Raw genomic sequence first — 20,772 nt, 5'->3', positions numbered from 1 at the left:
ATCCGTTACCATGATATACTACTTATGCTTTCATTTGACTCTATGCTTTTGGCCGAAACTTGTTTTAATAAATATAGTTACTAGGGCTGGGCGATATGACCTAAAATCAATGTCGCGATAAATTGGGTAATTTTACCTCGATAACAATAAATGCGCGATAAATTCCCCCCGAGGACCAAAATCAAAAATGCAGGAAATGCATATTAACTGTTTTTTTTTTTATTGACCAACTGGTACACATTACTTTCAATGAAAAATAAAAGTACGAAAATCATTTGAATAAACATTCAAAACAGCTTGCTTTGCATGGCTTGAACAATGTCACAAAGAACAGGAGAAAAAGGGTACCTCTCACAAAATCTTTTTCTGCAAATATATTGTGCCGAGATGCTGTAATGCCATTTGCAAAGGCCTAGATTTGTGTGAAGGTATCTTGTAAACAATATAAATAATGCCATGTGCAAAGGAGCTAGTCGCCTGTAAACAAAATGCTAAATAAAATGAAAAAAATGTCAATGAAATGCCAATGCCAAATAAACAAGTGTGCATGATCAGGAAAATGTGCCGTCTCGAGTACTCCGGTGCGCGGTCGCCACTTGTCGTCTATGTACTGCACATTTCAGGCTCAAACAGGGATCCATGTTGCGACTCGACCACAAGTCGGATGTGGATGCAAAATGCTCGACGTCTCCGCTCCCGTCCCGATGTTGTCCATATCGGGAAGTGCTGTTTGCGAAATATTTTCGTACCTCTTGTTGGCTACGTTCATGAGGCGTTTAAATCCTGTGCACTCCACTGTAACTAGAGGAGCTCTATCTTTAGCTATGTGCTAGGCTATCGCGTCCAGTCTGAGACGTTCTCTCATATGGTGTCGCCTCCGTTATGGGCTGTTGTCACTTGTCCAACCTTGCTTCTCACTTTGAACTTTTAGTACAAGCTCCAAGTCAACAGCATGGTTGTGTTGTGGGTGGTGAAAAAGAAAAGGTTGGACGCACTTTGTAGTTCATGTTCTTTTGCTCAAACATCGTCTTTATGGAACCCAAAACATTTCCAAACGACAGATGTCGAATTTCTTTTCGGGACAAGCGCGACAGGAACAATTTCGACTTCGTCTGCGGCCGTGTCAGCCGCTTCAGGATTTGAATCGCTAGCTACGAACGCGTCTTGTGTTTACATTCTACAGCGCATGAGTCACGTGACTACATGCGCTGTAGCCGTCTTAAAGAGGCATGAACATCGCCGCAGACAGAAAAGACTTTTCTTTTTCTTTTTAGACACCGAATTTACCGACATGGGCAAAAAGATGTCGGTCATTGTAATACATTTCGGTAACGGTAAATTTTCGGTTGATCGCCCAGCCCTAATTGTTTCTGTAATTAAGACTCTTAATACTGATTTAGCTTAGGTCTGTCATAGTTCCGACCGACTGACGTTCGTATCCGGGTAATGGCGACGTAATTTGCTCGAGATAAAAGATGGCATTTACACAACATGAAATCAAGATGACAGCAAAAGCGACACTTGAAATTCTTCTACCCCAATTTTAAATATTGCGTTATGATGTCAAATAGTTAGTTTGACCCAAAATCTGAAGCGTTATTTCAAAACAAAAGGTAAAATCTGCATTACCGCATACTGGTGACAGGCAAAGTACGACATTGCTTCCATTGTTTCGTTTAATTTAAGTAGATATTTCTGACAATACAGCGGTGCAATATTGGAATTTCATAGCTGTCGTGGAGTGTATACAAATTGCCATGGATTGATTGTGGCAAGTGTCAAAAATAACCTTTTTTTTCTTTTTAAACAATTTTCAGCCTTAGATATAAATTAGTCCACAAATATGAAATCCTTAGTTGATTAGTCAGTTTGGTATTACAGATTTAATTCCAGAGCTCACCCCTAATCTCCTATTTAGAAACATTCTAGTCCTTTTCAACGAATGAGGATCTTCCGTTAGTGAATGACGTTGCATATTTTTGTAACACGTTTGATAATTTAGTGATTTTCCTCGAGTTGAAAGGTGAATAAAACTTAAACCACTTGGCTTTCTCTTATGTGAGGCTACAGCATAAAATAAAAAACATCTGAATTATTCTACATATTTTTCTAAGTTAAAATATGAAGCGAATCTCTTGCTGCTGCAACCTGAATAAATGAGTGAAACTTAACCACGAATCTTCAATTGAGTCAAAATGAACCTGCAGTACATCACATGATCATTCTCGTTGCATGGAAAGGAAGAACTCTACAATGGGCAGCCACACAAATAAACAATATTAATATTATCTGACTAATGAGAATGTACTTGTCCTATTTACACCCATAATCAGATGCGCTACAGTCTTCAGTAACATTGTGACAGAGGAAGCCAAAGGGCACATCAGTGTTTTGCATTCCAAGCTGCTTTCAGGCAGTGAAATTGAGCTTGAAGAGGACCGTCTGAGGCGTGGTGACGTCTGCCACGGCTAATTCCTGTCCGTCCGACAAGCCCAACTCTGCATGACAAGACAAAAATGAAAATCAATACATACATACAAAAACCCTGTGTGTAGATGTCAGCAATGTAAGGACGAAATGGAGAGTTGCCATTTATTACCTTTCAAGGTTTTGCAGAGGTTTGGCCTTGTTCGTTCTTCAATAGATTTAACAGACTGCAATCAAAAGTAAATTAGTATTTTTTTCCAAGTTTTAAATCAAATGCAAGTAGCGAGCTAAATTATGTCCATTCATTACCTGCAGGTACAGAGTCTTATTTTTGCCTTCCAGTGTTGTGGTAATAGCGGGGGATTTCATTTGTCTGGAAAATAATACAAATGTAATATGTTTTTCTTCATTTGTAATTCTGGTCCTACCAAGAAGAATAGTTTGGTTACATGCAGTTTGCTATTTTATGTGTCCAAACAAAAATAAATATTGAAGCATATTAATTAATCCAGTGGGTCTCAAATGTAGCACCTTAAAGAAAAACGTGGCTCGCCAAGTACCGCCATAATGGCTAATATTACAATACAATAGCATGGTAGGCCCAAGTAAGATATAAGTGAGAAGACATTGATGAATTACTGATTTGAGTCAAATGTGCATAGATGCTGTTAAGGACTGAGGCCCAATGTCAGCACTTAGCACGCTACTGCCATGTTTCTCCTCATAGTCAAATGCCAATTCCAAACTGTATTACAGTAACTTCCAAACTATTGAGCGCATTTAAATATAAACCGAAGCCACTATATCTAAAAATGAATAGAAATTTGCACTTAACCATATGCCACAGTCGTTCACATTGTCACGTTTGATATTTACACAGAAATATTGGTACGTGTACATTTAGGTGAGGGAGATTATAGGGCTGGGAGATAAACTGAAAATTTACCGTTACCGAAATGTATTACAATGACCGACATCATTTTGCCCACGTCGGTAAATTCAGTGTTGGAAAAAAGAAAAAAGAAAAGAAAAGTCTTTTCTGTCTGCGGCTATGTTCATGCCCATTTAAGAAGGCTATGGCGTGTGTAGTCACGTGACTCCACCCATCTGAACAAGAATGAAAACAGACGACACCGTCGTAGCTGGCCATTCAAATCAAGAATCGACTGACACGGCTGAAGACGAAGTAATGTTAGTTGAAGGTGTTACTGTTGCGCTTGCCCTGAAAAGAAATTCAACATTTGTCGTTTGGAAATGTTTTGGGTTCCATAAAGACGATGCTTGAGCAAAAGAACACGAACTACAAAGTGCATCGTAAGCACCCAAAACAGCGCGTCCAACCTTTTCTTTTTCACCACCCACAACACAACCATGCTGTTGACTTGGAGTTTGTGCTAAAAGTTAGAAGCAAGAAGCAAGATTCGACAAGTGACAACAGCCCATTAACGGAGGCGACACCATACGAGAGAACGTCAAAGAGGTGGACGCGATAGCCTCGCACATAGCTAAAGATAGCTCCTCTTGCTACAGTGGAGCGCACGGGATTTAAATGCCTCATGAAATTAGCCGGAAAGAGGTATGAACATTTTTGTCGCAAACCATACTTCCCAATATGGACAACATCGGGACGGGCGCTTAGACATGTCAGGCATTTTGCATCCACATCCGACTTGTGGTCGAGTCGCAACATGGATCCCTGTTTGAGCCTGAATGTGCACTACATAGACGACAAATGCCGACCGCGCACCAAAGGCACATTTTCCTGATGAAGCACACTTGTTTATTTGGCATTGGCATTTCATTGACATTTTTTTCATTTTATTTAGCATTTTATTTACAGGCGACTAGCTCCTTTGCGCATGGCATTATTTATATTGTTTACAAGATACCTTCACACAAATCTAGGCCTTTGCAAATGGCATTACAGCATCTCGGCGCAATCTATTAGCAGAAAAAGATTTTGCGAGAGGTACCCTTTTTCTCCTGTTCTTTGTGACATTGTTCAAGTCATGCAAAGCAAGCTACTTGGAATGTTTACACAAATGATTTTTGTACTTTTATTTTTAATTGAAAGTAATGTGTACCAGTTGGTCAATAAAAAAAAGCAGTTAATATGCATTTCCTGCATTTATTTTGATTTTGGTCCTCAGGGGGAATTTATCGTGCATTTATCGCTATTGAGGTAAAACTGCCCAATTTATCGCGATATTGATTTTAGGTCATATCGCCCAGCCCTAGGAGATAAATTCGGAAATATCCATAAATGTATTGGTGGTATGAATCCTCTTCACCCATAAATATCCATAAATTAACCACATCATTGTTTAAGCTGCAGGGAGCAAAGTGGGTGAACAAAGTAGCGGCCTGCCGACCAGAAATAATGGCAAATATAATCTATTAACTGCTGTCTAGCTTGGTGCAAACTTGGATGAGGGTTACTCACAGGGAGGCGTTCTCTGTCAGGTACTCTAAGACCTCCTGGAGTTTTGCAGAAGGCGGGAACTGGAGATCTTGAGGCACCTGGCTGCACGCTGAACAATTGTCCTGCCCATCACAAACACACACACACACACGCACACACACAGCACAAGGCTGCGTTATTGTTCGTCTGGGGAAAATATGGAGGAAAAAAAACAAAATAAAGACCCGAGCAACAAACCTTTCGCTCAGCTTCAAAACTATAAGTGTAGAGTCCGTCCACATCATTAAAGACCAGGTAATTATTTAAAGGAATATATGCACTGCAACAAGAAAGAGATGTGAAGTGTTTATCAAAGCTATAGATTTAGCAGAATGATTGTCAACATGCGACCAGTACAAACCTTGTCGCAATTTTAAAAACTTCACTTGCACAGGCAGCTGCAAAGAACACATACAAGATAAAAGTCAAATAACATACAGTAGGTACTGAATTAGTGTATTTTTGTGAAATGGAGAGCAACTGAGGAATAATAATGCATTTCTCCATCAAAGTCAAGAACATAAAATGCAGAAAGATGAACATCAACAAATGTGTTAAAGTTTCATACCAGCGATAACGGCATTCGTCGACGCCACGGCAGGAATGATCCGCTTTACAACTCCTGCAAAATGGAGTCACATTAACACCCAGAAATGAAAACGCTGTCAGTTCTAGTGAGAATGCAAACTGGATTTGACCTTGAGTGAGTCGGTATGTGACTCCTGTGATGTTGAATTGTGCAGCTCGCTCTAGCGCTCGGTCAAACACCCACTGGATGTGCTCGGGATTATCGCCATCTAAACTGGTTTCTGGAAAACAAGAACGTGACGGCGATTCTCCAACAACTTGGAAAGGATCAAATGACCTCCATACCTCCAAACGGCTTTTCTTTGAGCCACTGAAACATTCTTGGATATTCAATGCAATGTTCAGGAAGCCTTGGCATGGACGCAATGGTGCACATGGGGAAATGAACCTGAGGAGGATAAAATGAGAAGGTTGGAATCAACATTGTGGGTGCTACAATGGTACTGGACAGGTCATGCTTGTGCTGTTAAAAGTGTAATGACGGAAAAAAGGAGTACCATATTTTCCGGACTATAGGTCGCACTTTTTTTTTTAGGTTGGCTTGTCCAGCAACTTAACCTCTGGAACGACTTACACATGAAAAAAAATATATATTTCAGAGGCATCCACAAGAGGGCACCCTTGACTTATGCACCGATTATCTCCGGCTCCTTACAAAAACAAGTGAGAACGACTGAACAGAAATGCCCCTCAAGAAAATAATATTATGCGGAGTATAAAACTGCAATTAGTGAAATTATCAGCTGAAACCGTAATCGTGCTGCAGAAAGAAAATTTGGAGTGAATGAGAAACTTGTTAGGGACTGGCAAAAAGCAAAAAAGCTACTTTTAAAGCGATGAAGAAAACCAGGGGAAAAAAGGACATCTTAGAAGGCCACAGTTGGAGGAACGAGTTTACCAGTGGCTGCTTAACAACGCGCTGCAGGAAACGTCTTCACGCTCAGGTCAGTGCCAAGGCGATGAATAGAAAGGACTTTGCAGGAGGACTTTCTCGCTTCCACTTTAAGCAAAATAACTGCCTCTCGATCAAAGCACCGACAGTCTCCAAAACAAAAACACATGTTCTGTTCATGTTTATTTTTCGTGTAGCTAAATAGCCTTCATTATGTTAGCATATCTTGCACATATTCAGACTGTTCTTTATTCTTTTATCAATGTTATAACTTGCCTTCCAAGGTGAAATTCTGTTTTTGATCTAGTATTTTGTCAAATCAATTACTTGCAAAAAATGTGACTCATGTATGTTTTTTTCTACCTCATAAGGCATTTTTGGGCTGGTTCTTTTTTTATACTCCTGAGCGACTTGTAGTCCGGAAAATATGGTAACGGAGTGTGAGCGTGACCTGCGGTGGGTACAGCTCAAGTGTGCAGTCGATGCAAGCCGTCATGCCGGGTAAAATGACACGAGCGTTTCCTTTAAAGCCTTCTGTGCCTCCATCAATGAGAGGGATGATGGAGCTGGGATCCAGTATTCCATCTTCATAGCTCAGGAGGGATATCTAAACTTAGCAAACATGTCAATGAGCTCAACCTAATTTTAGTGAACTTAATGAGCATCTGTTGAAGAGAGTGCAGCTTCCTACCAGCATGCCGTTCATCCACCGCCTGGCGATGATGGAGTCCAGCCCACAAACGATGATGTGGAACTCTGCAGGGAGACAAGTGGGTTGACTTGGTCTGCTCAAGTTGACTTCTGATAGGCAAAAATACACTTACGCCTGTAGAAGGACTCATCAAAGTCCTGGATTTTTTTGAAGTGACTGAATGTGCAACCGATAAGGAATTAAAAACACGTGAAATGCAATTATGTTGATGTCATTGTCAGAGAGTCAGAGACTTTGCTCCAAATAGGATACGGGACAACTTTACATCCAAGGATGCGACTGTTGATGAATCCAGCAGCCACTTCTGCTTTTGGCCGTCCAACATCTTTCGGCCTAATGAAACAAGATCAAACAAAAAACCAACATGATTAACAGTGAGGGAAAAACCAACATGGTTAGAACGTGGGTCATACTGGAACTAGTAGTCCTTCCTGCTTCTGTGTCTAAGAATCGTGGCAAATGTAGTCCTACTTGCCTAATGCAAGCTATTTCCAGTGGCGCATTTCCAATGTTACAATGTGGGACAATATAATTGCAGTCTGTGGGACCGGGAGGTAAACAAAGTTAAATTGCCACCCATTTACATTAACATTCATGTTTGCGTCCTCAATTTCATCCACATCTAATCGCTAGTAGGTGTCTGGTTTTTTTTTTTTACCAGAACTAGACAAGAACTACTTATTGCTTTCGTGTCTAAGAATTATAGAAAATGTAGTCCTACTAGCTGGTTAGATCCAATGCAAGTTGAAGTTTTCTGGCAGTATATTTCCAATGTTCTACAGCACGACCGGAGTGGTGCGAGGTAAATGACACAACCAGCTTACAATAGCTGCCGGGACTGAGCAAAAAAGATTGGATAACGGTGAGTGCATTGACTCGTTTACAGCTGTTATACTGTCAATAAAAATAGCTTTTGGAATTAACCGTAGTAATAACACAACCACCGGTCACTCGATTGACTAACAATGTTCAACATCTGTCGGAGGATCCCCTCCTATGTTTGGAGCAACCCCCATGGAGTTGCACGGTGAGCAAAAGCAAGCCAGACACACAGCACTCGCTGATATTTCATGGAGCCTAAGCACTAAATCTGTCAAATACAAATATGGTACAGTTAGAATAAACTATTTCACAAACGATGCTTTCGAAAAGCAATGTACCTTTTAACGCTGTGCATCTTATGGATGATTTTTTTTTTTAATGTATGATTATTATAAGGTACATTTGTGATCCAATATCAACATTTCTATAGTATCTTTACGGAAATTCCTTACTCTGACCAATAAAAACAAGTAATTAAAAAAAATTGGATGACAATCAGAAAAAGACTCACTAAGAATTCAATAAAAAGGAAAGCTACCTGAAAAGAAACTGCCGATTGAGGTTGGACAAGTCAATCGTGTCCATGTCAACTACATGAATGAGGCGGAACCCAGACAGGGCCTGCAACAACACAAGATTGTTAGAACAAAGCTGACGACTCTCTCATTGCTTTGAATCCATTTCCTACCAAATCTTTGAGCAGTTCGCAGCCAAGCCCACCAGCGCCGATCACCAAAATCTTGCACGTCTCTAACAAGAACTGCAGAGACTGAGGCGACATGTGCAACCAAACGGCGGCATTATGAGGTAATCACTCACACAACGTATACGTGGCCATTTAGGTGTCCTCGCTCACCTCTGTGCTTGGCTCAAAATCAGGATGTGTGAACGGCCCGGGCCTCTCCAGGAACTTCCTCACGTGATTCCACCGGCCGTCCCAGTCGCAGGCACCGCCATCTACAGCCATTCTAAAAACAAAACACACACTCACGCTCATGAGTACATCTTTACGATCAGAAAAATTCTTCAAGGAAAACAATACATAGTGACAGCCAGTGACAATACTCAGAAAGTTTTGTTTTGATAATGCCATGTTCGTCGACATCACGCCTGTTCTGGCCCTGCTAGAGAATTTTTTGTGGCCTCTCAAAGTAGAGCTGTGCAATTAATTGTAATACAATGGCGATTACTACACTCAATGACTACAAAATTGGCATTATCATAAAACAAAAGAATATCATACACAGTATTTTGTGTGTGTCTGTGTGTGTGTGCTCGTGTGTGTACTAGGGCTGTCAAAGTTTAAGTGTTAACTCTGGAGATTAACCGAAAAAAATTAACATGGTTAAATATTTTAAGTCAGTTAACTCAGTCTAATTTACTTCAAAAATAATTTGAATACTTTGCAAAGCCCAATTTCAAACACTGTACCATATTAGCGTAAGCACATCATCTCAGTATAAAACACTCCGCTCAAGTAACCAATGGGCCTTGCAAACCAACACTGCTGGAGTGTGGTGCGTGTGGATTATGCATGAATTTGTGTCGGTATCTATAACGTGGTGAGGCGATTATATATTTATATGGTTTCACAGTCATAATGGCCCACTGACATAAACCAGAACGACAATGTGACCCACAACAAAAATTAGTTTATCATCCTGTTACAGTAGATATGAATAGTTTACACACTGCTGTTCAAATACCAGCTTTTGTGAAATAAAATAAAAATGAGCCCATGACAAATCATTTAAAAAAAAAAAAAATCCCACCATTAATTTGACTGATAACATGTATAACACAATTGAATGTTGATATTAAAATAGTTTCAAGAGGGAAAGTAAAAATAAAAATCTGAGATAATGTGAGATTGTAAAAGTAAGCACACCCTCATAACAGGGATGTGGCTGTGGTTAAAATTAACTGTTATATTCAACCTCATGTTTAGCAGTTGTCAGCACTCACCTGCCACATTTGAAGTCCCCCTAATTAACTCAAAATACATTTTCCATGTTCTAGTCAGCTTCTCCTGACTTTTTCCTTCTCATTGGACCATTTCAGTATCTCCCAAATGCATATGTTATGGACTGATCAATGAAACTCCCGAAGAGACCTTTTTTGTCGTTTTAATTCAATTGAGTTGAACAGTTTATAGGTCAAAGGTTACATTCATGGTGGAAAAGGTTTTGGACTGATTTATTATCTTAGTCTCAATCTTTAGGCCATAAAACCAATCATTTGAACTAGGGTGTGAAGACTTTTAATATCCACTGTAGTGAAACTTTTCTGCAAATCTTGATGGGTCATAGTTACGTGAGTTTTCGAGCAACAGTTTGGCAGTTTTCCAGTAAGCTACAATGGTGACAAAACAACAATTTGTCATCATTCGTGCTAGGTTTGTGAACGAAAACATGCGTAAATCAGCTGTCCAACACCGAACAATTCAGTCATTTAAATAGCATTCCTCCCAATGTTGACGCTTACTTAAAATTTCTGCTGGAGTCCTGACCAGACCAGACCAGACCTCCTGAAATGACGCCAGGTTCTCAAAACAATTTACTTCTAGGATAAAAACGTGTGTACCTAATAATGTGGCCAGGAGGTGTAACGAGATGGTTGTGGTTGAATCGTTCGTCGTAAATAAAGATACGTTAAGAGCACATTCGAATGCAATGGGATTAGTAACTGATTTAACTGGGAACTGGTTTATTTTCTCAAGTTTTGGCTGAAATTTGTGAATTTGCATTTTTTGTGGCCTCGCTGCCTAACGCAACCCTTCTGCCGGGCAGAGAGAGAAACCTTTCATTAGCATTCGTCACTAACTTGTCTGTCAGGTCCTCTATTCGCCTTCTTTTCTTCTCCCTGGAAGAAAAAATGGGAATAGATGTGAATCATGCCGCGTTCGTGTCAAACTACGAGACGTTTAGCTCCTATTAAATGGCATTTCTATCCATTGAGACTTACGGCTCCTCGGCATCCGCCATACTTTCACGGTCCCATGTCCTCGAGTGTGACAGGGGAGTTGGCGAGCGTCAAAGCTGCGCAGCACGACGCAGCTTCGGAGAAATGCAGGATGAGAAATGTAGATTTTTTTTTAACAGCCATTATTCCCTCAATACTGAACCAAGACCATTGTGTAAATTGTTTACGTTGTGATTTTTTTGTAATAAAGAAAATAAATTTAAAAAAATAATCACTCAATTTATAGTATTTGCTTCCGGGGGCCAGAAACATGGACATTTCTTTGTTGTTAACACCGGGCCAATGAACAACAATTTTGTGGGGCTGAAACATTGGAAAACAAACGTATTGCATATTGTGCTTCCCATCGACAACAATCAGCTTTTAACTATCGCGAGAGTTTGTCGTCACGTCCGACTGCTCCGACTGTAAACGGCAGTGATCAGCTGACCTGTCACACACCAGCAACGTCGCAGTTTCTGTGATGTTGGCTGAGCGTTTCCCCACTTCGCGTTTCCCCACTTCGCGTTGACGTCATGGCAGCCAAAATGGAGCTTGCACCTTTCAGACCGTGGGATGATTTCTACCCCGGAACGGAGCGCTTCGCCAAGCCAGAGTTCGGCGATGTGGCAAAGTGGAATAACCGAGTTATCAGCAATTTAATGTACTACCAGACGAACTATTTCGTCGCGGCCGTGGTGGTTTTCCTCATCGTTGGGTTAGTACCAACTAACACACACGCACACACGCTAGCTTGGATGGCTAGTTTAATTAGCTTGCATATCTTTTTTTTTTGTTAACTCACACCCATCATGACTAAAGCGGCTATTCTGAACGTCAGGCGCCAACAGTCAACTCTTCATAGCTCATTTTATGCGATCCTTTGCATGCTTGCGTTAATGCTGTTTAGTGATTGTCAAACATGCCACACACACCACCCCTTACATTACTCTGCCCTCAAAATACTGTACCACAATAATGATAATTGTAGCCTATTAGACCAAAGTATTAATTTATAATTAAAAAAACGTGGCTGAGATTTTCTTATATAAAAAGTGTATTTAATATTGTTGTGTGTTATGTTGTACGCATTTCCGTTGTCATCTGTCCTCAAATCAAAATGACTCCATTCCTCACTTCAAGAGATACAGAAAATTTAGCTGAACAATTCTGCAGGAATTTCCGGTTTAGCGTCTAATAAAGTGACACACATGTTGTGTGCCGTTGAAGCTAGGAAGTGTCTTAATTCATATTTGGGGAGCTCAATCAACTTTAATGTTCCTGCAACCTTTTCTGATCCTCATGGGCTTTCAAGGGCTAAAGTTACTTTGAGCTTCTCATTTCAATATCTTTCCAGCCATCCATTTTCTATATTGCTTGTCTTCCGCGTTACAATAAATTGATGTTAGATTAGGCCTATCCCAGTTTACTCTGGGCAATTGACGGGGTTCACACCCTGAATTGGTTGCCAGCCAAGTGTAGCATAGTAACATACTGCTTTTACCTGAATGGTTTTCAATGATTCCTCAGAATGCTGACATTGTTATTCCTGTTTGCCTGCAGTACTGATGCATCTCTGCTGCTGCTATTGCCCATGTGCACATTTGTTTCAAAATGCTGACCTACATGGCTAAAACACCATCATCCTTTTCGCAGGTTCCTGAACCCGCTTGGCATGTTTCTTGGAGGAACTGTCGTGGCTTTGGTATTCATGGGTGCCGTGTGGGCTGGGGAAAATCAAGCCACCATCAAGAATTTCAAGAGGAAGAACCCCACTCTGTTTGTCATCGCCGTCATGGTCACCAGTTACTTCTTGCTGTCGTTGTGCGGCGGTGTCATGGTCTTCATCTTTGGCATTACCTTCCCTCTACTGTGTAAGTCTTCATGTTGTCCTATTTTCATTTTTGAGATTGACATCAATGGACAAAAACTATTGTGTATTTATTTGCTACTCTACTCTGACTTCACTGGAGTCCATGCCCGTTTTCTGCTGTTTATTGTGGCTCAATACGTTTGATTTATGTCAGCATGTTTGCATTCTACGTTGACCTCTAAATGTATCTGAAGGTCTTCAACATACTTGACCTTTTCTTGTTTCTTTTTTTTTTTTTCCCCTCTGGCCTGAAAAAAAACCCATCTGACTTCTATATCCATCAATTGTGAGCAATAGCAGGCCAAAAAGTTATTGCCTGGTGAGTTTAATTTGAAAAGAAACAACCTCTCATTGGTCAGCTTTGTGACATTAATTACATGTTCTATTTCAAAGCAACAGTATAAATTAATTCTTTCATTCATAAATTAATTCTTTCATTCATTCATCTTCCCTCCGGAATGCTTGTCCTCAGTTTTATCAGTAATTTGATCCGCTTAAATAATTGCTGACCATTCACTGACATGTGAATTTTATTTTAGTTTTTTTTTATTTTGACTTTGTCATGGTCGCAGTAGCCTATTCAGTAATCTTATTCTATTGATGGACCATCTTGGGCAACTTTTGTTGTGTTAGTGGCGCCGTAAATACAAACTTTGCCGCCCACTGAAATTATTAATTTTTTATTGACATGTTTCACTGACATGACTCCTTTTAACCTCTCTCACCATGTCACTTCCACTTCGTTCACAATGAGATCGGTCAGCTACCTGACATTCAACACATGTTGACTACTACAATAATGACTGATTTACAGACATGTGGAATATAGGCAGAAAATAATCTGTCTGTTTGTGTTAGCAATTCTGTTGAATAAAGGTAAGGCACACAGCAAAACTGTAGGGGGAGCCAAAATAATCCACGTAATTATTTACTGTTGCTTTAAGTATGCAAATGCTATTCTATACCGTACATATGCAACCAAATCTTTTGGACTAAAAGTTCGTCTAAATCACAACACACATTCATGTTTTTTTTTTATAAGTATATTGAAGCTGGCCAACACTGGCTTCCTGGTGTTGTTCATACAAGGTCTCTCCTGTATGACTCACACAAGGAAGCATAACTGAGGTTTTGCAGCAGCTGAACAAGTTTCCAAACTCTAATTCTGACTCACTGCTCAATTAAAAGACAACATACACTGGCACTGGCAAGTATTCTCTTATGAAAGATGGCAGAATTGCAACGATTTCCTTTTTTTTTTTTTTTTTGCTGTGATTTGTTGAAGTGAACGTTCGAGTTTTAACATGTCGCTGGATCACATCCCAGGCACACCCCACCGCCCCCCGCCCCATGTTTACAGATCGCTATGGTTTCTTGATGTGGACACAACCGCATTTACTGACTGATGTCATGCCTTTGCGATCTGCCTCGCAGGATAACACCTGCATGTGTGTGTCTCTCTCTGTCACTTTTTTATGTCCAGCAAAGAATATCCAATTATAAATATAGTTCTGGTTATACATTTTGATAAATGTGTTCTTTCCCATTGGTGCTATTCAGTAATCCTCATCCATGCCTCCCTGAGACTGCGCAACGTGAAGAACAGGCTGGAGAATAAGATGGAAGTTGTTGGGATGAAGAAGACTCCGATGGGCATCATCATGGATCTTTTGGATCAGCAGGAGGAGAGAGTCAACAAAATGCAGGATTTTATCGAAAGCAAACTGAAGCAGTAAGATTGTAGCAAAGGGAAATCTGCTCCATCGTCCCGCATGCCACAAGTAGAATCTCATTTGTAGTTTTGGCCTTCCGGGCTTGCCGTTTGCTTTTTTTCATATGCATTTAGATGAGCACACTCCTTCAAATGTGTACTGATGCTTTGCATAATCACAGTTGGAGCACAGATGGCAGCAGAGGTTTGAGCATTCCCATGTTTGAAGATTTAAAAATACACACATCCCCTTGCTGATATTGGCACGCAACCTTGGTGTTTTTTTTTCTTTTTCTTCTTTTATCTTAGACTTAATTGTGCTACTTTGTTACAAGCATTGCTAGTTTTTATTTCTTAACCTATAATAAGAAACCCATTACCAAACCCAGATTTCCTTATTGAAAGCAAACCTTCCGGAGCTTTATGAATACTGATCTAAGGCCAATGCGCTTCTGGTGTACATGTGTTCTCACTAGTAATCCTGAGTATAAATAGAACAATTTTTCAGACAGTGTGACCATGTGCTGAAAGCAAAGACTAGCCTGACTATATCGCCTCTGATCTTTGCTATGCAATTGAAAAGCAATGGCGCTTTCAGCTTTATTCTACTCTAATATGTATATGTTTGCTATTTGTGTGTATTATTATTATTTCTGCTATATTATGAGTGCGATGGCTGGAGGATGCACACAATTCTTCATTGAACCGAAAAATCTTAATCAATACTGGTTTGGCAGCACATGGATGGTGGGGTATGTTTAAGCGGTGTTTTCCTTTTCGACAGCTGGCATCTTTGCAAATATTCCCTAAAGTTTTTCTCATGTGCACATTGACTGCACAGTTTGTGCATGAATGCCAGTGGATGGATATAATATGTTGTCCTCTGTCTTACATATTTTTTTTTCCATTCAACAACAGTGTTGGTGTGATCACAGAGCCAAATATTAAACACGGATGTATAAACCAATGAATGATGCGTTGGTTTTCTTATCACTTTATGAATGGTATCCAGTAGTGGTGTCTTGTTTATAAATTGTCAAATGAAAACCACAACTAATCCAGTATGTGGTAAATATAAGCCTCCTTGGCCCAACATGTGGTAAGCATAAAAACAGTTGAGCCCCCCCTCTGAATAAATGTACACGTGATCAGCTATTTTCAAGGTGCAAATAATGAGAACTTTGATCTTAAACACAGTTGAAACCAAAAGTTTACACCCACCATATATAAAGGATACATTTGAATATTTTCTCACTGTCTGAAATGAAGTCAGATTGCACTTTTCCTGTTGTAAGTCAATTTGTTTACAAAAAATGATTTCCATTTGCTAAATACCAGAATAATGAGCAAATGAATAGTTTGCCAAATTTTCATGACTTTCTTCAAAGACAAAAGTTTGCTTCTGCTTAATTAAATGACTTGGGTCAAATGTTTTGGATTTCCTTGCACACGCTTCACACAATGGCAGGAATAGTTGGCCGGAATTTTGGCCCATTCTTCCTGACAGAACACGTGGAACTGAGCCAACTTTGGAGACTGCCTTGCTCTCATTTACCTTTTCAGGTCTGCCTTGAAATTGTCAATCGGATTAAGGTCACGGCTTTCGCATGGCCATTCCAAAATATTGACTCATTCCATTTTGCAACCAGTTTGGCATTATGCCCTGGGTCTTAATCCACACGGAAGATCTATTGGCACCCTAGCTCTGAACTTCCTGGCTGATGTCTTGAGATGTTGCTTCAGTATTTCCACGTAATGGTCTTATGCTGCCACCCCCTTTTTCACAGTTGGGCACTTGGAACGATGTTCTCAATTTTGAAACTTTCTCTGCCGATTTTCTGACGCTCATTATCGTCAAATAATTCAATTTTGATTGACCACAGGACATGTCTCCCTCCAGAAAATAAGTTCTTTGTCCCTCTATGTTATTCTTAAATAAAATTATTTTTTGGGTTTTTGAACACAGGTGTATGTTCAATTAACGCAAATATTGTCAGTAAAAATATCAGAAGCGTTCGAAGACATGGTGTCGTAGTCTGGGTTTTCCCAAATGTTAAGGCAGAGTAATCATTAACGGTATGTAAAGAAGAAAGTAATTAAAAAAAAAACCTTCTCACTTTTAGCTAATTGGAATAATTTTGGTAAATGTAACTGACCTTTAGAACAGGAAGAGTTTAATTTGATTGCATGTAAGACAGTGCCAGAAAAATGAATGTGTATTTTTTAAATACAACCCTTTGCAAAAAATATATGGAATCATTTCTCCGAGAGGATGATCAGGAAAAAAGGAAAATGGCAAGTTCCACGTGCTCCACAAAGCAATTTTTATTCAAAATGCCACCCTTCTGGCTTAAAGCAACAAGAAAAAAGAAAATTGTTGTATTCAGTCACATTTCCTTTGGGCAAGTAGAAAAAGAACATAGGGGATTGCTCAATTCGGAGGACACAATTCTGGGATCATGAAAAACAAAACCACACTACCAATAATTTGTTTCATCGTTTGTGTTTTTTTTTCTTTGAACAGCTTACAGTCTCTGGCATGGACTTGACCAGTGATGAACGATATCTTTCATTTGCCTCCAACTTTCTCTGATTGCTTCTATTATATCTTTGCTGGTTGGTGTGTTGTCATTGACCATTTTGTCATATTTGAATTTAGATTTTTTTTTTTCATGACATATTACTCCATTTGATCTATCAAGATGCTTTGACGTCTTCCTTGACCTACCATGACGCTTCCCTTTCACAACCTTGCTATTTTGTTTGTACGGTACCATTGTGTGATGTTTTACCTTCTTGAAGAAATGTTACGATTATCTTCTTTGTATGACTTTATTTGACTAAATAGCAGAGTCGACCTGATTCAGGTCTTGTTTTCGAGCTGAAAATTACTATGACAAATTGAATATATTTTTCCCTCAGAATTGAGCCATTAAATATTTGTTCCCCTGTTCTTTCTCTAAAAACGATTGACTAATTGCAAAAAAGCGTTTCTCTATGAGTGGCATTTTGAATTAAAGTTTTGTGGACAATCCATGATTTTCCTTAAAATGCTCATTATGAAATGATTCCATCATTATTGCCAGGTGGTGGAGTGTCATTTTGGTTTCAACTACTGTACACACCACATATTGGCTTTTGTGCAACACGGTTTAACCACATCCAGCCGCTATGAGTGTGAACATGTCGTTCTTTTTCACTGTACAGTTCATTTCCAAAATACAGTATGTGTCAAACACATATTACGATTAGTCACTGCCTCAGATGAGACTTGTTTCACTTGATTCCAGCGCTTTAGGGAGCGGCACCTGCAAGCAAAGGAAATTTTTCATTATCGAGTTTGTGTGGCATTCTTTTCATATGTTATCACACTTTACGCTCTGCATGTATGTATGCAGTGGATATCCCAAAACTGGAAGGATCATTCCTTTAAGTAAAAATGTCTATGTGGCAGTCACGTGACTGACAGGTGACCAGTCCGGCATGCGCATCTTAAATCAGCTCCGCTTTCCTACGACCCTGAACAGAATACAACGATGGATATATTGTATTTACATCCAGAGAAGTGTTTGTGGGGTGATACTCTCACCATGACTTTGTGCTTGAAGTTGTGCCCACTATATTGTCCAGTGTAAGGTTTGAGTTTTTACTAGGTCAGATTTAAATACGAGGATATATTTGTTTTTGGAAGAATGTGGGTCCACCTTCTCAACTGAAATGGACTTTGTTTGAGTAGGACTCCAGCCAATCAGTTCTCACGTGATGTAATTGGTGATCCCCTATAAAATGTCTGATGTGGATTATTTGTCACCCAGCAGCAATACTCACCGATTTAAGATAGGCCACGTTGCTCTTCTTGATCTCATTTAGGAGCTTATCACGGGGTGTGGGATCAACCTTTGGTGGCACTCGCTTGCGAGGGACCGGTTTCAAAGTCTTAATGACATCCTTGAGGTTTGCTTTTTCTTCCGCCGCCCCTTGTGTGACCGACTCCTTCGCTTTGGGAGTCTTCCTCAGTTGGAAACCCGCTCTCTCCTGTCGACTGGCTTCCCTGCGGTCCAACTCCTGAAAATGATCACGTTTTTTGGGAGTTTTCTTCAGCCGGACGTCCCTCAGTGAGTTTTGGGGCTCAGCACTTGGTTGTCTGGGAGTTTTCTTCTGTTTGAGCTGCTTTGGGGGCTCTGGTTCTTCCTCTTTTTTTCCCCCCTCTGCTTTTGAGCTCACCTTATTTAATTCTTTTGGAGTCACGTTATTCAAATCTTTTGGGGTCATATTATTCAGTTCTTTTGAGGGTGCGACAAGCCCATGTTTCTGCAGGAGTTCCAGGGGCGGTATGTACCCCAGCATTTCGAGTAAACCTGGAGGCAGGTTTAGACTACTCTCATACATCTGCATTACCTCCCTCTGCTCCTTCAGCTGCTGCTGCTTCTGCTCTTCTTTTCTCAGTTGCCTCTGGCGGTCCAGGTTCCTGGTTAAGAGATTGGTTACCACCATCCTTGGCCCTGGTTGTTCAAAATGGTAGCCCATCTTCAGGAGGGTGTTGTTGGCCTTGAGCAGGCGTGAGATCTCCATCTCGGCATGATGACCCAGCATGTGCCTTTGATTGTGAAATCGCAGCTCAGTGAGGGTCTCATTGAATTGTAGGCATCGGATGATGGCAACGATTCCCTTCCCTGTGATGAAGTTGGACTCGATGTTCAGCGTTGTGATGCTGCGATTCTCGCGTAACATGTTGGCCAAGTTGAACGCAATGTTTTCATCCACACCGGTGTTTGCGATGCTGAAGGTTTTCACGTGTTTGTTCTTCTTCAAGGCGTTGACGTAGTCTAGGAGCATCTCTTTGGGAATGTTTTCTATGTTGTTGAGATTTACCTCAGCGACAGAAGAATTGTTGTTTCGGATCTTGTCAAGAGTCGACTCCAAGTTAGTCTCATTTCCTGATGGCCGAGATGTCATTTTGATGTTATTCAGCGCCAGATTAGGGATTTTTAATTTCTTGATTTTTGTCTCCTCTTTCTTCTGGACTTTGTCATTGGGCTCACTTGTCTTTGCATCTCCCATTAAGTCTTGAGGAGGCAACGAGTCTGTCATTTTACTTTCCTCTTTAACTTCTGTCGTCCCATCTTTATGGCCTGCTGTTTCCTTTTCTGTGCTATCAGATTGTTTCTCAGTATTTTCACATTTACTCAGATTCATCTTATTGTCTTTCTCATGGACCCCTGTGTCTGTCTCATTGTTCTCATTCACAATGTTGACCATTTCCTTAATGGGTTCCTCTATCGCTTTGTCAAATATTTGCCTTTCTTGAATATCATCTTTAGCCTTTTCCTCAATTGCTTCCTTATTCACTTCATCATGCCCATCTTGCACAGTGTTGTCTTTGTCTTTGTCTTCGGCCTCTTGCCTCAATGTTCTCTGATGAAGACAACCAATTGGACCAACATTGTTACTACAGTGTCCTCCCAAGTTCTATTATTATGTTTGCTCTCAACTTATTTTTAAATATTTGGCAGTCTGGTGGCCTCTTACCTCACTGGGTAGTAGAGTAGCGGGCACTCTTTCTTCCTCAAGCATACGTTTGGATTCCTTTTCCCAGTAGAGGTAGCCGACCAAGGATCTGTGGTCAAAGGTTCCAGTCGGAGGCTTCTCTGTCTGGTCCTTCTGCCTCTGTCCAACTGGAACACTATCATCTGGAGCAATCATAATATCCATTTCACTCTGGAGCTCCTGAAGCTCCTCGGGTGAAAGCGTCGCAAGGAGTTTATCCTCATCAATGTCCTCTTCATTGAGATCCTCACTATCTCTGTTGGACATCTCTGTTTGTGTTCTCAATTCAAATTCTGTCAAAGGATGCTGAATGTTTGTCAGACCACTGACACGGGGCAGAGCAAACTGGCAAGCTTCTGACTTCAGCTGGAGTTACTCTGCGTCTGCCTCATGCGGAGTCTAAAATTAAACACTGAGAAGTGCACGGGAGATATTTACGGCAAGACAAGTAGGGGGCGAAAGGCATGCTATCAGTCTTTTTTCAGCCCCTCCTCACAGGGCTTTTGGGATGACAGTTGCTTCAGGCAAATGAAAACGGCAAGACTGACAGCAGCAGGTGGACACATTTCTCAAGCCTGATCAAGCTACAACAGTAGCGTGACATTTATGACGTGACAAAACGATTCATTCCATTTTACATCAATCCTTTCGGACCGTAGTTCACAGTAATTTTAATCCGGCACATTATTTTTCTGAAATTCCATCTTTAATTGGAAATATCTATTTACTGAAGAAGGGGTACCGAAACAGGTGTTAAGCAACATCAGTGACAGCAGCC

General features: G+C 40.4%; 3 protein-coding genes across 6 annotated transcripts; 1 reads left to right on the top strand and 2 right to left on the bottom strand.

The window, feature by feature from the left end:
* Window positions 1–203: 203 nt before the first annotated feature.
* Window positions 204–10,974, bottom strand: uba3 (ubiquitin-like modifier activating enzyme 3). 4 transcript variants are annotated; one of them, XM_088290000.1, is made up of 18 exons: window positions 10,867–10,974; window positions 10,726–10,764; window positions 8,759–8,870; window positions 8,591–8,671; window positions 8,441–8,523; window positions 7,333–7,413; window positions 7,193–7,236; window positions 7,060–7,124; window positions 6,820–6,975; window positions 5,762–5,864; window positions 5,587–5,697; window positions 5,457–5,510; window positions 5,250–5,286; window positions 5,087–5,168; window positions 4,871–4,971; window positions 2,737–2,800; window positions 2,600–2,654; window positions 204–2,498 (listed from the first exon to the last, which is right to left on the bottom strand). In XM_088290000.1, the coding sequence occupies exons 1-18, from the start codon at window positions 10,884–10,886 to the stop codon at window positions 2,410–2,412; spliced, it is 1,377 nt and encodes a 458-aa protein (XP_088146126.1). In that variant the 5' UTR covers window positions 10,887–10,974; the 3' UTR covers window positions 204–2,409. The 4 variants fall into 4 exon arrangements, with proteins under 4 accessions (XP_088146126.1, XP_088146127.1, XP_088146129.1 ...); XM_088290001.1 differs by lacking the exon at window positions 10,726–10,764 and having other exon boundaries at window positions 10,867–10,958; XM_088290003.1 differs by lacking the exons at window positions 10,726–10,764; window positions 10,867–10,974 and adding an exon at window positions 10,387–10,712.
* A 400-nt stretch (window positions 10,975–11,374) lies between these two features.
* arl6ip5b (ARF like GTPase 6 interacting protein 5b) lies at window positions 11,375–15,414 on the top strand. Its single transcript, XM_088290005.1, has 3 exons — window positions 11,375–11,581; window positions 12,520–12,737; window positions 14,297–15,414. Exons 1-3 carry the CDS (start codon window positions 11,400–11,402, stop codon window positions 14,470–14,472), a joined length of 576 nt encoding a protein of 191 aa, XP_088146131.1. The 5' UTR covers window positions 11,375–11,399; the 3' UTR covers window positions 14,473–15,414.
* A 1,689-nt stretch (window positions 15,415–17,103) lies between these two features.
* lmod3 (leiomodin 3 (fetal)) lies at window positions 17,104–20,743 on the bottom strand. Its single transcript, XM_088289999.1, has 3 exons — window positions 19,977–20,743; window positions 18,276–19,862; window positions 17,104–17,755 (listed from the first exon to the last, which is right to left on the bottom strand). The coding sequence occupies exons 1-3, from the start codon at window positions 20,259–20,261 to the stop codon at window positions 17,708–17,710; spliced, it is 1,920 nt and encodes a 639-aa protein (XP_088146125.1). The 5' UTR covers window positions 20,262–20,743; the 3' UTR covers window positions 17,104–17,707.
* Window positions 20,744–20,772: the final 29 nt, after the last annotated feature.

Source organism: Idiotropiscis lumnitzeri, chromosome 3, assembly GCF_059441095.1.
Source record: "Idiotropiscis lumnitzeri isolate Australia: NSW breed Sydney's pygmy pipehorse chromosome 3, RoL_Ilum_1.0, whole genome shotgun sequence".
Lineage (NCBI taxonomy): Eukaryota > Metazoa > Chordata > Actinopteri > Syngnathiformes > Syngnathidae > Idiotropiscis > Idiotropiscis lumnitzeri.
This window is presented reverse-complemented; position numbering and strand designations above follow the sequence as displayed.